Here is a 15,115-nt window from a genome sequence, read left to right on the forward strand (position 1 = left end):
TCACACATCGATGTTTTCTGGCTCAACCAGAAAATCTGATACGTCGAGATGAGTATCATCATTTAAACCATGAAAGGATGGCCCGGGTTCATCAGAGATGAAATTCGTTTCACCTCCACTTTTCTCTTTTCCCTTTTGGGATTCTCTATACAGATCGGCTAAGTGTCTTGGCGTACGACAAGTACGTACCCAATGACCTTTCATGCCGCATCTGTAGCAAACCTTTTCTGTTTGCCTTTTATCATCCCGGCCCCTTTCATTCTCTTGGGAGTCCTTTTTATTTCTTTCATCATACGGACGGAATCTTCTTCCTCGTCCTCTCCCACGACCATGATTTCGACCTCGACCACGTCCACGTCCTCGTCCTCTCCAATTATCATAACTGGATGATGCAACATTCACTTCGGGGAATGGAGCAGATCCAGTGGGACGAGCCTGATGGTTTAACAACACGAGTTGATTATTTTGTTCCGCCACAAGGAGGATTTGCATCAACTCCGAGTAACGCTTAAATCCATTCACCCGGTACTGTTGCTGCAGGACTACATTTTCAGGATGGAACGTGGAGAGAGTTTTCTCGATCATATCATAATCGCTTATTTTCTCTCCACATAACATCATCCTCGAGGTAATTCCGAACATAGCAGAATTAAACTCACTTACACTTTTGTAGTCCTGGAACCGGAGATGGATCCACTCGTGTTTGGCTTTTGGTAAGATCACATACTTCTGGTGATCAAACCTCTCTTTAAGAGATTGCCAGAGGTCCCCAGGATCCTCTTTTGTAATATATTCATCTTTTAAACCATCATGTATGTGGTGTCGTAAAAATATCATGGCTTTAGCCTTTTTCTCATCCGACACCGTTTTAGTATTATCGATGGTTTCCAAAAGCCCGCTACCTCTTAGGTGCATTCTTGCACCTACTGCCCAGGTCATATAATTATTTCCCGTAATATCCAGGGCATTAATTTCGAGCTTTGTCAAATTCGACATGATTACTGTATCATAGAATAATATAAATATAGACGAGAATAAATGCATAATTTAAATGCAGAAATTAAAAGCATAAAATAAAGGCAAAAATTAAATTGCGTAAACTTAAATTGCAGAAATTTAAATAGCATAAATAAAATTGGGGGCCCAGCCCACCATATGATCCAGGAGTCTTAGACTTCCATATTTGATCATTTTCAAAGGTTCGAGGCGACATAGTCGACCATATTAACCTTTTCTTTTAATCAAGGTCCGAGGAGGCTTAGCCTTCCATTTTTGACCTTTTATTCACGGAGGTAAAACCTACCACGTGTTTCTCTGATCGTGAAGGCCTAGCCTATCTTAACGATCAGTCGGGGAAGGCAACGCCTATCATCCCGGAAAATAAACGGAGAAGGCCTAGCCTCTCACTCCAAAATAATAAATAAAAATTTAAATAAATTAAATATATTTAAAGACATAAATTTAAACATCACCTCGTTTGCTTGGTTTAAGAACGGTCGGTACAAGAGAGCTCGTCGTGCTGATAACGTGTTGTGAAATATGAGGTGAGAGATAGATGGGGACCACTAAGCTTTGTTTATTTTATATGGTGAGAGGAGAGAGTAGTGAATAAGAAACGTGAGAGAGAGGAAGAAGTGATGGTGACTTAAGAGAGAGATAAAGCTTTTTGTTTCTTTTGGTGTAGCAAAATAACGAGAGAGAAGACTGAAATAAAACACACTTACATATTATTACTTTCTGAAGTACAACACTACTATTTATAGTAGTCTCATATTTTGCTTAGTCATTTCTATGTAAGGGAGATGAAGACACGTATTGATAATGATGAATATAATAAAGACAAGTGTTCAATACGTGTAGAGAGATGGAGAATCATTATCTTTTAACAATATATTATTAGTAGCATTTTCTTTTGACGATGTTGAATATTCATAAAGTTATAAACCTTGACATTGCGATACGGCGATAGACCAACGGTAAACGATGGTCAAAGTGCAAAAACTACTATTTGTATAATTATAATAAGTAAGCGACTATATGATTCCAAAGATCTAAGTTTTGGAGATTAGTTAAGCATAAATGTTTACATGTTTTAACCAAAAAAAATGTTTACATGTTGAAAACTTTCTGCATCGTGTTTACAGTTAATATACTTTATTAGACCCGTCGTTGTTTTAACGAATCTAGTTATTTCAATTATTTTTGTTGACTTTCACTGTTATGCTGCGCGTTGTAAATTTATGTTTAGCTTTTTCTTTTGACAATGTTGAATTCAAAAAGTTATGAACTTTGACGTTGGGATAGACCAACGATAAAAGATGATCAAGTGTAAAAACTATTATTTATATATAAGTAAACTACTGTATATGATTCACCCTAAAGATCTAAGTTTCGGCGATAACTTGAGAATTTTGATTGGCAGATATTTACTATGTTTGATATTCTAATGGTTTTTACTCCTATGTTTAATCCCACACTCAAATTGTAACTATATCATCGCCAATCATGGACACAAAAACGGATGGAAAATGAACAAGATCACGAAAAAGTCATACACTATCGAATATCTGAATTTTTGAAAATATTTAGTCTAAATAATAAATTAGCCAATCTGATTTAATCTGTAATCATTAAGATATCCAGATAAATGATTCACCGTTTAAAGAAAATAAAAGTTTTAAAATAATATAAATAACAATATTTTATTTCAGAATATAATTTTTTTTAAAATACTAATAACTAATATAATTAATTTAGTAAATAAAAATATCGTGAATCTTATATATTCAATAAATATATGTTCTTTAAAATATTATTATTTGTAATTTTCCTTTTTTGGAAAGATATTGTATATTGATATTTACTTTGTTTAGTATAATTATAAATATTCGAATTTTTTGGTTTGAATTGAAATAGATAACTAATCAAAGCAAAATTTATAAATATTTTGTTCAGCCCTAATTAAGATCAATGATGTAAAGAAAAAGAGAGAACAAAAATATTGAAAAAGAAAGACCAAAAAGACAGAAGTCCAAACAACATAAATAACTAATTATGTTGTTCAGCGAGAGATATATTTAAATAAAAACAAGGAAGCTTCCGATACATTATCATCCTCAAGCTATAAGACATATCATCATGTTCAATCTCAAAGAACATTCCATGTACCTTCTCGTTTCCGTACCTTTATAAATCAAATCTCCTCCCGCAGTGTCTTTTAGTACACTCCCATTCGTCTCTTAAACAACACTTACCGCACAACAATGTCGGGTTTTGACTACAACGACTCAGCTGATCCTGTCGATAACGGCGTTAACCCACCCGTTTTCTACCGGAACCCTAGTTTCAGCAACGTCATATTAAACGATAGCTGGAGCGACTTGCCATTAAGCGTCGACGACTCGCAAGACATGGCCATTTACAACACTCTCCGCGACGCCGTCAGCTCCGGCTGGACACCCACCGTTCCTCCCGTCTCCTCTCCCGCGGAAGTTACCGTGAGAGAGGAGAAGACGGAGACGGTGGTCGTGTCGTCGGAAGCGAGTGGTTCCAAGGCTCCCCCGAGGCAGAAGGGAGTGCAGTACAGGGGAGTGAGGAGGAGGCCGTGGGGGAAGTTCGCGGCGGAGATCAGGGATCCGAAAAAGAACGGCGCTAGGGTTTGGCTCGGGACTTACGAGACGCCGGAAGACGCGGCGGTGGCTTACGACCGAGCGGCGTTTCAGCTTAAGGGATCCAAAGCTAAGCTTAACTTTCCACATTTGATTGGTACTTGTCAGTACGAGCCGGTTAGGATCAGGCCTCGCCGTCGTTCGCCGGAACCTTCTGTCTCCGATTACTCATCGCCGGAGCAGAAGAGTGTAGGCCACGTGGAAGACGGAGAATCTAGCTCGGATTTGGATTTCAGTGTGAATCAATCGGCTTATACGTATTTTGATAATCGGCAATGATTTAATTCAATAAAAGCTTTTAAATAAGTAAAATTTCATGTTTCTGTGTAAGATTTTGCTTACGATCATAATGTAATGTGATTGAAACTATGGACTCTTTTGTTTTCGTGATTCGGTTCTATAGGAACCCTAAAACTTTCATAATCATATTCCTGTTTGTTTCTAATATTAAATTTTCTCTTATAAACAACTAGAGTAGTTTGAAAAAAAAAACAACTAGAGTCACACTAGAGATTTTCATATTGAGACATGAGAGCAGCCTCATCCATAGCTAAATATTGCTAAATATTAGTAAAACAATAGATAAGATTTTCAAAATGTTAAAAAAAAAAGATTTTCAAAATGTTAGATGTTTTTTTTTGAGAAATTAAAAACGTTAGATATTCATCCAATACTTTCTCAAATCCTAATATCATGGATGAAGTTGCGTAGACATGCAATAATAACTTGTGAACTGTTTAATCATCATTGTCGGTTGATCAAAACACATTTGACAGTTAAAAGTAAGGTGTGTGGTCACGTTATAAAACAATTAATTAACCTAATAACATGCTAATTATTTGTTTTCGGCACCTAACACTCTATTTTTAATAATCAGAACGATCCAACATTTAGTTACTGGGAATATATTTGGTAGAGAAGTCGATCGTACTAAAAATATACTGTAGAGTAGCCAATCTTCTTGACAAAAAAAAGCCAATCTTCTTAGATTTACAAACTGATTAGAAAACAGGATTTTGTTTTGTTTTCGTGAGTTACTTGACTTTCCCCACCAGTTGTTAGTCAAGATTCTCACACGAGTGTTTTATCAAATCACATCTTTAATCGAATTAAATCACGGAAAACGTTTTTCTTCTTTCTCTATTTTTGGAGGAATCCAAGTCATAATTTTCTTGATCATGGAAGGCCTTTGAAGATTCCTATTATGATCAACTACTACAGAGAGTTGCAGCTACTCTTCGCTTTCTTTTTTCCTTAACATATCAAAATTACAGGCATTTAATTAGATATTCATGCCAGTTTACTAGGTGGCCTTAGATACATCTAAAAACAGATAGATAGGTTTTTCATTTGGTATATAGTTCCTTTCAGTTTTTAATAAATTCAGTTTTTAATTTTAAACACCCATAAATACGAGTGGTCATTATCCAAAATATATGAATTTTATCCATCAATTCAAGAAAATTAAACAAATTAATATATCCAAAATGTTAAACTATAAGGGGATTTAGTGTCAGTAGAATTTATGTAGAATTGGTTAACTTTAAGAATAAATAAATTTGTTAAATTTATAAAAAATTGTAAAGATTTTTTCATATTTTAAAAGTTTATTAAAACATGCTAGTGTAGTGAAAAATCTAGAGGTTATATGCAAGATTTTTGAAATTTTGTTTTACGAGTAAAATTGTTTAGAATTCGAGTTTCATTATAGAATTCTTAAAAACTAAATTTTTTGAATAACAATTTTTTTAAGTCATTAAACAATCATAAAACTAATAACACTAGATTTTAGTAAGAATGTTAGAATTCATTAACTAAATAACACTAGAATTTAAGAACTTTAACAATAATAATTAGAAATTCACTTTGTGTCATTTCTTTAATTAATTTTATTTCATAAAGATGGATTTGATTACAAGCATGAGCTCTGTTTAACTTGTATCATTGCTTTGAGTAATGTTAATGAAAATAGAAAATGTATCAATTATATAACTTATGTAAACTCATATTTATATCAATTTTATAAAAGTGATGTAAGTTAATATAGATTTATATCAATTTTTTAAAGCGATGTAAATTAGCATAGATTTATATCATTTATTTTTGTAGTGTGGGACAATGTCAGGATAGTGAAAAACATGATGAGAAAGAACGAAGCTATGAAGCTAAGAAAGAGGTTAGATGTAGCACGACTGAGATAGATTCTATTGTTTCGGAGTTTTTATCAGGAGATACAACGTATCTGCATCTTAGAAACATACGTTTGACTCTTGAGAAGCTGCTTATGCACATGAAACAAAAGAGGAGGAAGCCATCTGGTGAAAGCAAATCACAGTATCAGGAGATACAACGTATCTGCATCTTAGAAACATACGTTTGACTCTTGAGAAGCTGCTTATGCCAATATGCAGTTTACATATTGGCATCAAATCCTGTATTTTATGTGATAAAAGTGAATGGTAGCAGTCTAAGGAAGGAATGGAGAAGAAGAATATAGACAAAAGCACCACCTTCCAATCCAATCAAACCTTTGGATCTGTTATAACAGAAAATCTCAAAACGTGACAAGAGAAAATACAAGTCTCATATATCACACACAAGGTATATACTGTCTTGGTTTGATAGCCCATCTCTGAGTGTTTAGGGTCTTGCAACAACTAAGACGTGAGTTTCTATAACCAGCTTGCATTATGTCAAAGAGTTATTTATAGTGTTAAAAGTATCAGATCCAAATGGCATCTTTCTTATTTTCAATAGATAGAATCTAATCTCTCATTAAAACTTTAAATTTCAGTTTTCACACATTTATATATTATTTGTATACTAACTAAGACTACGGAGAATACTCTTCCCTAGTGCGCTAATCTTGACTGGAGAGAAATAGCTCCCCAGGGAGTTGGTCGTTGTGGACTAGGCCGTCCCACCGTAGGAATCCCCCCACCACCACCACCACCAGACGCAGCTGGTGAAGACGAGGAAGGAGGTGAAGAAGCAGCCACAGCGGAGGACGAAGCTGAGACACGTTCACAAGAAGGGCACATTGTAAGAGTGGTTGGAGGAGTCATGTGCATGTAGAGATTTGGAGACAACTTCAACGCCCTGAGACCAGTTACTTCCTTCTGCAACCTACGATTCTCCTCCGTTAGATTATCGCAACATCTCTTCAAATACTCACAATCAACCTCCGTTTGTTTCAGCTTCGTCCTGAAAATGTAAGAAAAATCAAAATGTTATATTATTATGTCCTTACAAAAATAAATGTATATATTATTGAATGATAAAATTCTCTAATTTTGAATAAACTAGCTATATAATGTATGGTCAATAATTTTTACAAAGAAACAAAACAGAATTAGATTTTTCTTTTGATGCATACGCATGCATGCATCTCTGATCTCTCTCTAAAGGCTGTAGTGAAAGGTAGAAAACTCCATGTGACTGAAGATCCTAGATACGATTTCCTTTTTTCAGGACAGTGAGATAGAAATCTACTGGGGTCATACAAGGACAATTATATCCCCATCATAACAATAACTAAGGTTATGTGAAAGCAAAATTTCCCATAAATACCCCTAAGATAGTGAAGATTTTCTTTACCTTGCCCTTCGGTTCTGGAACCACACTTCCACTTGCCTCGTCCTCAGATTCAACTGTTTCGCTAGAGCAATCTTTTGCTTCTGCCCAGTCAGATGAGTAGGTTTGTAATGATAAATTCTGATAATGCCATCTAAAAAGTATAATCAATAAGCTTTTACGGAAATTATACTAACCGGATTTAGAGTGCTATGTTCTTTGAAAGTCTCTTCAAGAACCAAAGCTTGCTCCTTCGATAACCGGAGTTTCTTCCTCGTTCCGTCATTGTTTCCTCCGTCTTCATCTTCACTTCCCCCGCTTCCGCCTCCGTGTGAGCAAGAAGCTCTCTCCACCTCGGTTTCATCTCCTTCTCCCCCTCCTCCCGCAGCTGCCACAAGATCCCTCTTGTTCCCACTCACACTCGAAACGGTGCTGTTCGGAGACGACACACCGACAGCCTCTTCTTCAGAGTCAACCACCGCTGCCGCCGGAGATCTGTTCACGTTGAAACCTCTTAGAAAATTTCCGGAGTCGGAGTTTCTCTCTGCAGCTATACGTTAGATAATAAAAAGCATTGTCAACTTCAGTCTTGTAAATAACTAAAACCAAAATATCAAAAAGATAAAAGTTGACAAAAAAAGGATAAAGATCGGATCTGAAACATAGACATGTTGTGATACAAAAACATAAGCATATCTTTTACAGAGACATAATCCCACACATTCAATGTTCAAAAAATCTCAGGGAAATAAAGTTCGGAAAAAACAGAAGAATTGTTTTACCAGAAGACGCAAACAAATGAGGCCAAGAGTTGTGATGAGTTTTCTTCTGGAGATCGTTATTATTGTGATTTTGCATGTGAGGAAACAAAGAAGAAGTTGTCAAAGGCATTAGATTCAACCTCAGGGATGGTTCCTTTGGTTGATTAAACCCCAAGCTTAGACTCAGACCTAGTCCATCATCTCTCTCACCCATTTCTCCAGAAAATAATAACTTGGTTTTGTCAAGATTTTCTCGAGAAAATGATGAAGTAAAGCTCGTTTAATACGACTGGTATATAATTCAAAATTTTGAGAGAGAGAGAGAGAGAGGTCTATGTGGGGGGGGGGGGGGGGGGGCTTGGGGTTTCAATGATGACTTGCGTCAGAGAGACCTTTGTCATTGCAATGATGATTCATACTGTTACCTACTCATTTTTTACTATAATAAATGTTAGAACATAGAAATCCATTTATTCCAATACGTTGAGATCTTGAGAACATTTATTTTGTTTATTTTCTTTTGAAAAGTCAATAACAAACGCTAACATTTACATAAAGTTTCAGTTTCAGTTTAGCTATTTTTGACTATTATATACTTTTATTTAATATCGTTGATTCTTTTCTCCAAAACTCCTATTTAAAATTTGATTAACTTGGAAAATATTTAGGTATAATTTATTTAATAAGTTTAAAAGCTAATGCTTCACATTCGAGAAGAAACATACACACGCGCTTCTTAGATCTACTAAATGCATACTAAATGTTCGAATGGTGTAGTGGGAAAAAACAATTTCACCTGCAAATACGATTTTCATATCTTAAAGTTGCTATTCGTGTTTCAACTTTCAAGAAGATTAGACGCACTAAGTTCACAATGAAATTCAACGGAAAAATATTTATCAAATTTGCTCAGATTGTGTATTGATGTTTGAGTATATATCCATGAATGGGGAGATTTTACAGTATTGAGTGTGGTTGGTGGGGCGAGTGGAGAATTGAAGCAAGAATTACTAGGAACAAGTAAAAAAAAGAAGAGAAGACCTGGAGGTCACGTGGGAGATGGGAAGGAGGTCACGTGCATGAACTCGTATGAAGTCGCCAGGGTGGCAGCATGTGATCACCAGTGACCACACTCGTGCGGCGTAATTTTTGTTCCTCCACGACCAGACATCCACTTCTCTTCAATCATTGTATACTCTCTCTAACATCCCACGCGTTAGCTCTCTCGCGTGTAAGTTACATTATTATAAAAAGTGTAAAAGAAAAAATGATTGCATACCGCTTATATAAACAGGTTTCTTAAAGCATCATTATCAGGATATCTTAAGTGAATCTTTAAGATAATTATGATTTAAAAAAAATAAAAATTACCTATTTACCTTAAGGACGTCTTTAGTTAAGATACAATAAGAGGCGTCTTTACGGGACACGCGTCGCCATAGAAGTCTTCTACTCTCTCTCTAACCTGAGCATTGATTCTCTGAAACTTGATTTCTTCTCCCCTGTCCATGGCCAATTCCCTTCTGATGCTCAAGCGTAAGTTTGTCTCCAATCCTTAATTTTTCTTCTCCAATCCTCGATTTAACTATGGCGAATCTGTGTAGGGATGATCTCTTTTGCGACGGAGGGTTTGACTTCGGGTACAAAAACAAGAAGAGGATTGGGTGGTTGTGGCGGCACTAACAGTTTCTGGGCATGGAACGGCTTCAATCAACAGAGGAGGAAGAAAAACAACTCTTCCGCGATAGACGCAATCAACGCAACTATGGATCGTCTTATTCAGTCGATGTGATCCCGATTTCGCCGATCAGCTCATCAACCGCTCCAACATCAACTTCAAGGTCTCTCCTTTCTCTTTCTTTCTTCACCACATTGACCTCAAGATTGTTACTTTCAATCATTTGTTCATTCCCTATTCGTGATTAGAAGATGTGCAAATGACTTTTACTTTCAATTGGTGATATGTTGAAACCGTGTGGCCTGTTCTTGTTGTTGTTGTTCTGTTATTTAAGCAAACATTGTTGTTGTTGTTCTGTTCTTATTCTCTGTTTTGAGCAGTTCATTTTAGTTTATTGGCTCTGTTAAGTTGAGCAGTTCATTGGCTCTATTAAGTTCAGTACATTACCTTTCTTTTTCTTTTTGGTGTGTAAGGAATGCCATCAACCTCTTGTCTTAAGCAAGGGCCAGTGCCAATGGACAATGTTCACATAACACCCGAAGCAACATATGAAGCTGTGGTTGCAGACCCGAAGCTGGTCATGGGTTCATTGGAGAGACTACACTCTCAAGTGGGTAATAAATTCATGTAAGTTTCTTTCTTTCCCTTTATCATTTCTTACTTATGAGAGTAAGTTCAGTGGTAGAAAATTGTATATAGAAAGTCTCCACCTTTGAAGTTTAAACTCTTTGATATGACGGTAACATTATTAGCATCCATGTTTCATTGCATTTGTGATTATAGGTTCCGATTATAGGAGGAAAAGATTTGGACTTGCACAAGCTTTTCATTGAGGTAACCTCTTGTGATACTTCATGAAAGGAGATGGAAAGAAGTTACTGCATCATTTGCCTTTCCTCCAACAGCAACAAATGCATCATATGTCTTGCGCAAATACTACTTCTCACTCCTTAGCAACTATGAGCAGGTCTATTTCTTCAGATCCAATGACAAGATTCCTCCAGGTTTTGCTTTGCTTAACAACAAACACATTTTCTTGAGTTTACTTCTCTGTTTGTAATAAGTTCATTGTACAATATTCATACATATTCTATGATGTTTGTAACTTTTTTTACTAAGAGATCTCTATAAATCCTACCAATAATCAAAATTTTTGTGATTGTCCTTAACCATTGTCCTTAACATCACAATAATACTAAAATAACTTAAGGACCAAATTTTTGGTCCTAACAATAATGATGCTCTTATAACTATTTGAGATTTGACAATGAAATTCAAGACTAATAATTTTGTACGAAACATATAGCTTAGAAGAGGATCCGATAAGAACCGACCAAAGCAACCAACCCCAAGGTTTCACCTTGTTTCTAAGGTAATCATGCATGATGCATGCATACAAAAATCTCAAATACTTGATCATGGGTTGATGAGCCCCACGTGTGTGTCCATATGCATGTGCTAAAGCTGTGTCTGTCATACCATGTGTTCTCTCATTTCCCTATATTCCCTTTGAGATGACATTTATGAGAATTGCATTTATCACCTTCTCGATCTATATTATAATTCAGATTCATAAATAACAGAAATCATGAGTATATCTCTATGAACTAGGATATTTTTAATTTCACTCCATTTTTCACGTATGAAGTAAGATATGTTTTAACTTAATTCTATATCTCATTTTATAATGAAATTTATTTCAAACTATTCAGATACTTTGGATTAAATTAAGTTTTTCGTAAAAGTTAGAACCCCACAATTACATATACATACATATATGTTATTCTAGTAATTATATCAAAATTTGATGTTATTTTAGTAAACCTCCCTATAATATATACAATATATAAAAAAATATTTTTAAATATTTTGGGTGAGAACAGTTAATTATGGAGTTGCTCTGAGTACCAAATTTATAATGTTGGCTCAATAAACCTTTAAAAGAATAAATCATTCACCACCAATGACGTCAAAAAAGAAAACAAAGACCAACCAGATATAGTACCACTGTAGATTATAGTGCATCTACATCAATAATTGTTCGCTAGCGAATTTAATCATTACAAAATAATTATTTTATTTTCACGTACCACATGATTGTAGTGTTGACGTTTCTAGCAATTTACTCGAAAGCTTAATCATTACACATGTTCATGTGGGTAACCCGTAACTCAATTTGGTCCGTTCTCAGAATTGATTGATTCGTATTAATTTATTGTATGGTATCCGTGCAGTTTGTATTAACAGATTAAAGAGAATTCAAAGAGATATTTAGAACTACGCTGTAAATAAGCATTAGATCTTACAATACAGCTGTTCACATGCATACAGAAATTAGATAGCTAAACAAGGAAAGAAAAGCATATATATTATCTTTGATATTACAAATTTATGACAAATAAATGGAAAAACAATAGAATCTAACGAAATTTTCGTTTTTAGCAATGAAATTTTAGACCAGAAAACAATTGTCCCACCTTCTCACCCATCTCGCGCGTGTCTCATTGCCTCTCTCTCACTTCATTTGTGCCCTTTACTTGAAAGGCTCTGATTCAGAGCCTTCGATTCTTGCGTATTGGGCCGATTCGTGCGTTGTTGTAGCTATTATTCATGCGACTTGCACGTGATCTGTATCTATCTACACAAATTAGATTTGATGGAAATAAACATACTACTATTCCCAATCGCCATAAGAGACCCCGGCTCGAAGCTTAATGTAGCACTTTGGACATTACATAATTAGTTTCAAAATTTGGTAATATTCAGAGAAAAAACGATACCCAAAAGTATATTTTGGGCTTAAAGGGGCCCAAGTAAATGGGCTTTACGAATCGTAACCAGTCATGTAATAAAATAATAAACAAATCTTATCCACAAGCAACTCTGTTTGGTTTGGCACTGAAACATTTGCTCTCGTGGAGAAGACGAACAAATGGCAATTCTCAGCAACGTCTCGTTTTCCTGCAGCAACATCTCTCTAAAACCGTCTCTCTCTAAGTCTCTTTATTCTCGTTCTCACTGTCGTCTCATTCGCTGCTCACAGGTAAAACTTTAAATTCTTTTTTTTATTAATCAAAAACCTCTTAAACTCAGAAGAACACAGAAACAAATAGAGAGACTCTTTATTGATTATGATTGTGGGGGGGGGGTTTGTCTTATTAGCAGGAAGGGAAAGGAGTGGTCAGTCCGTTGGTTTGGTCATTAGGAGAAGAGGTTTCAAAGAGAAGTTTACTTGCACTTGTCTCTGCTTCTCTCTTCTTTGTTGATCCTGCTCTTGCTTTTAAGGTAACTCCTTAATGATTACTGCTTTTTGACCACTTAAAACTTCATTTGGAAACAGTGTGATGAAGCCAAAGAGTGTTTTTAGATTAGGCAATTTTTGTTAGGTGGAACTTAAACTTAGATTTCAGTTGGTTGGATCTTGCAATGATTGAGTTTCTCTCATTAAGGGCTTCTCTTGTCTTTGTCCTTTAGTGGAAGCAATTCCTTGTTGTAATTAACCTAATATTCATCTGGTTGTGATTTAGATATTATGAAGTTTGAAAACTTGAATTATATATTTTTTAAAATTCGTCTCTATGGATTATATTGGATGAAACTAATAAGGGTGGAGGTCCCTATGGACAAGGAGTCACCAGGGGACAGGACTTATCCGGCAAGGATTTTAGTGGCCAGACTCTGATCAGACAGGACTTCAAGACGGTAAAAATATTATTCCCCTTTTTATATGTTGAATCATCAAACTTTATAGATTATCATTATTTTAATGATCCTTTTGTTTGATGACATTCTTTGTGCAGTCAATCCTAAGGCAAGCCAATTTCAAGGGTGCTAAGTTGTTAGGTGCTAGCTTTTTTGATGCAGACTTAACAGGTTTGTTCTCTTTGCTTGTGTTGAAACTAAGTAACAGAAAAAAACTGTAATACAAGAAGTACTTCTGATTCATTAAATCATATATCCAGGTGCTGATTTATCCGAAACTGATCTCCGAGGTGCAGATTTCTCCTTGGCTAACGTAACAAAGGTCATATTCAAATACTATAAAAGTGTCCACGTATATATGTGTTTAAGGCTTAGGAAACAAAAGATCTTTGACTTAATGGTGAATAGTTATAACCATTTTTGCAGGTGAATTTAACTAACGCTAACTTGGAAGGAGCAACTGCTACCGGAAACACATCATTCAAGGGTTCAAACATTACAGGCGCTGGTAAAAAAAAAGAAGCTTTCATAATAACACTCTCTTTGTTATTTTGATCTTTATATAAAAGTTTGTAACCTTTTTTTGTTTTTGAATGTGGATTTAGATTTCACTGATGTTCCTCTAAGAGATGATCAACGAGAATACCTTTGCAAAATCGCCGATGGGTAAAATTTCTTAGAATCAGTTTTTACTCTAAATCTGAATGTGATGTGATTTTAATGTTTGCTTTGACTCACTAGGGTTAATGCCACCACTGGGAATGCCACACGGGACACATTGCTCTGCAACTGAACTTGTCAAGTGTAAACCTTTGTATCGTTGGGGAGTCTTCTTCTTCCGAGTTTTTGTAAAAGTTTTTGCAGAGTGAGTGTGTATATAAATATGCTTACTATTCTCAAGTCCGTTAGACATTCAGAGATCATGTATGCTACAGAACAATATAAAAAACCCCAAACATGATGGTTAAACAGAAAGAAAAAAAAACAGCTGTGTTTTCTCATAAACCTACCTATTGCGTACTTGCGTACAGCGTACATGAACTGTATGTTAATCACAGTCTTTCGAAACCTCATTTAAGTTTTTTATATCCATAAACCCCAAGCCTTGTGTCCCTACCGTAGGGGGGGATCCAGCAAATTGTAAAACATGGGGCACATAATGAAAACAAGTATTTAATATAAGGATGTACAAATATTTAACTTGGGGAACATAATGTAATAATCATATAACCTAAGGGCATTCACCTAAAATTTGAACATAAAAAAATGAAAATTAGTGTGTGGCAGTGCCACACCCTCCCCTTACTTGGGACCACCACCCAGGTAGTGCCACACCCTCCCCTTCAGTATCTATATATACAGAGCAGATAACAACCATATGTGAGCATCTCTTGTTTTCTAAAAGAACTGAGAAGAAGAAGAGAAAGAGATAAGCCATGTCCAAGTTGAATGCAAAGGCCTTTCCTTTTGCTCCGGTTTACACCGATGAACATGCGCTCTTTCTTACCTTCTCTAATGGCTTTCCACTTTCGGAAATGCAAATCCTTCGTTACTTCAACTGGCAAGTAACTAACCCTATTCTACTAGCTCTCTAACATCTGACCATACCCTTTTCATCAGTATTCCCGTTTTATCGTTACATAGAATGTTAGTTTTGTGTAAGTTAATGTCATAATCTATGAACTAATTATACACTCTTGCATGTTATATGACAGTCTACAAATTAATACTGA

At 35.5% G+C, this 15,115-nt stretch overlaps 4 protein-coding genes and 1 long non-coding RNA gene across 6 annotated transcripts; 3 read left to right on the top strand and 2 right to left on the bottom strand.

Moving 5' to 3' along the window:
* Nucleotides 1-996, bottom strand: LOC108808802 (uncharacterized). Its single transcript, XM_018580902.2, has one exon. It carries the CDS (start codon nucleotides 994-996, stop codon nucleotides 1-3), a length of 996 nt encoding a protein of 331 aa, XP_018436404.1.
* A 2,124-nt stretch (nucleotides 997-3,120) lies between these two features.
* LOC108809682 (ethylene-responsive transcription factor 13) lies at nucleotides 3,121-4,137 on the top strand. The gene has a single exon (XM_018581841.2). The coding sequence runs from the start codon at nucleotides 3,264-3,266 to the stop codon at nucleotides 3,945-3,947; it is 684 nt and encodes a 227-aa protein (XP_018437343.1). The 5' UTR covers nucleotides 3,121-3,263; the 3' UTR covers nucleotides 3,948-4,137.
* A 2,255-nt stretch (nucleotides 4,138-6,392) lies between these two features.
* On the bottom strand, nucleotides 6,393-8,349 carry LOC108807312 (homeobox-leucine zipper protein ATHB-4). The gene is made up of 4 exons (XM_018579582.2): nucleotides 8,024-8,349; nucleotides 7,439-7,791; nucleotides 7,266-7,345; nucleotides 6,393-6,872 (listed from the first exon to the last, which is right to left on the bottom strand). Exons 1-4 carry the CDS (start codon nucleotides 8,214-8,216, stop codon nucleotides 6,521-6,523), a joined length of 978 nt encoding a protein of 325 aa, XP_018435084.1. The 5' UTR covers nucleotides 8,217-8,349; the 3' UTR covers nucleotides 6,393-6,520.
* Nucleotides 8,350-9,380: 1,031 nt separating this feature from the next.
* LOC108811917 (uncharacterized) lies at nucleotides 9,381-10,844 on the top strand. Its single transcript, XR_008936053.1, has 4 exons — nucleotides 9,381-9,538; nucleotides 9,607-9,843; nucleotides 10,154-10,307; nucleotides 10,464-10,844. It is a non-coding gene; the product is annotated as an uncharacterized LOC108811917 (long non-coding RNA).
* Nucleotides 10,845-12,561: 1,717 nt separating this feature from the next.
* On the top strand, nucleotides 12,562-14,387 carry LOC108809248 (thylakoid lumenal 15 kDa protein 1, chloroplastic). Of its 2 annotated transcripts, none has more exons than XM_018581392.2 (8): nucleotides 12,562-12,723; nucleotides 12,843-12,965; nucleotides 13,287-13,382; nucleotides 13,481-13,553; nucleotides 13,643-13,704; nucleotides 13,809-13,890; nucleotides 13,988-14,048; nucleotides 14,124-14,387. In XM_018581392.2, the coding sequence occupies exons 1-8, from the start codon at nucleotides 12,613-12,615 to the stop codon at nucleotides 14,173-14,175; spliced, it is 660 nt and encodes a 219-aa protein (XP_018436894.1). In that variant the 5' UTR covers nucleotides 12,562-12,612; the 3' UTR covers nucleotides 14,176-14,387. The 2 variants fall into 2 exon arrangements, with proteins under 2 accessions (XP_018436894.1, XP_018436895.1); XM_018581393.2 differs by having other exon boundaries at nucleotides 12,846-12,965.
* The last annotated feature ends 728 nt before the right edge of the window (nucleotides 14,388-15,115 follow it).

This window comes from Raphanus sativus, chromosome 6 (genome assembly GCF_000801105.2).
Source record: "Raphanus sativus cultivar WK10039 chromosome 6, ASM80110v3, whole genome shotgun sequence".
In the NCBI taxonomy this organism is placed as follows: Eukaryota; Viridiplantae; Streptophyta; class Magnoliopsida; order Brassicales; family Brassicaceae; genus Raphanus; species Raphanus sativus.

Coding starts and splice junctions, on each gene's coding strand:
- LOC108809248 (XM_018581392.2), top strand. CDS start 12,613: ATGGCAATTCTCAGCAACGTCTCGTTTTCCTGCAGCAACATCTCTCTA. Junction 12,966..13,286: donor ATCCTGCTCTTGCTTTTAAG/GTAACTCCTTAA, acceptor GAAACTAATAAG/GGTGGAGGTCCCTATGGACA. Junction 13,705..13,808: donor CCTTGGCTAACGTAACAAAG/GTCATATTCAAA, acceptor CCATTTTTGCAG/GTGAATTTAACTAACGCTAA.
- LOC108807312 (XM_018579582.2), bottom strand. CDS start 8,216: ATGGGTGAGAGAGATGATGGACTAGGTCTGAGTCTAAGCTTGGGGTTT. Junction 7,792..8,023: donor TCATTTGTTTGCGTCTTCTG/GTAAAACAATTC, acceptor TCTAACGTATAG/CTGCAGAGAGAAACTCCGAC. Junction 6,873..7,265: donor TTCCAGAACCGAAGGGCAAG/GTAAAGAAAATC, acceptor TTACATTTTCAG/GACGAAGCTGAAACAAACGG.
- LOC108808802 (XM_018580902.2), bottom strand. CDS start 996: ATGTCGAATTTGACAAAGCTCGAAATTAATGCCCTGGATATTACGGGA.
- LOC108809682 (XM_018581841.2), top strand. CDS start 3,264: ATGTCGGGTTTTGACTACAACGACTCAGCTGATCCTGTCGATAACGGC.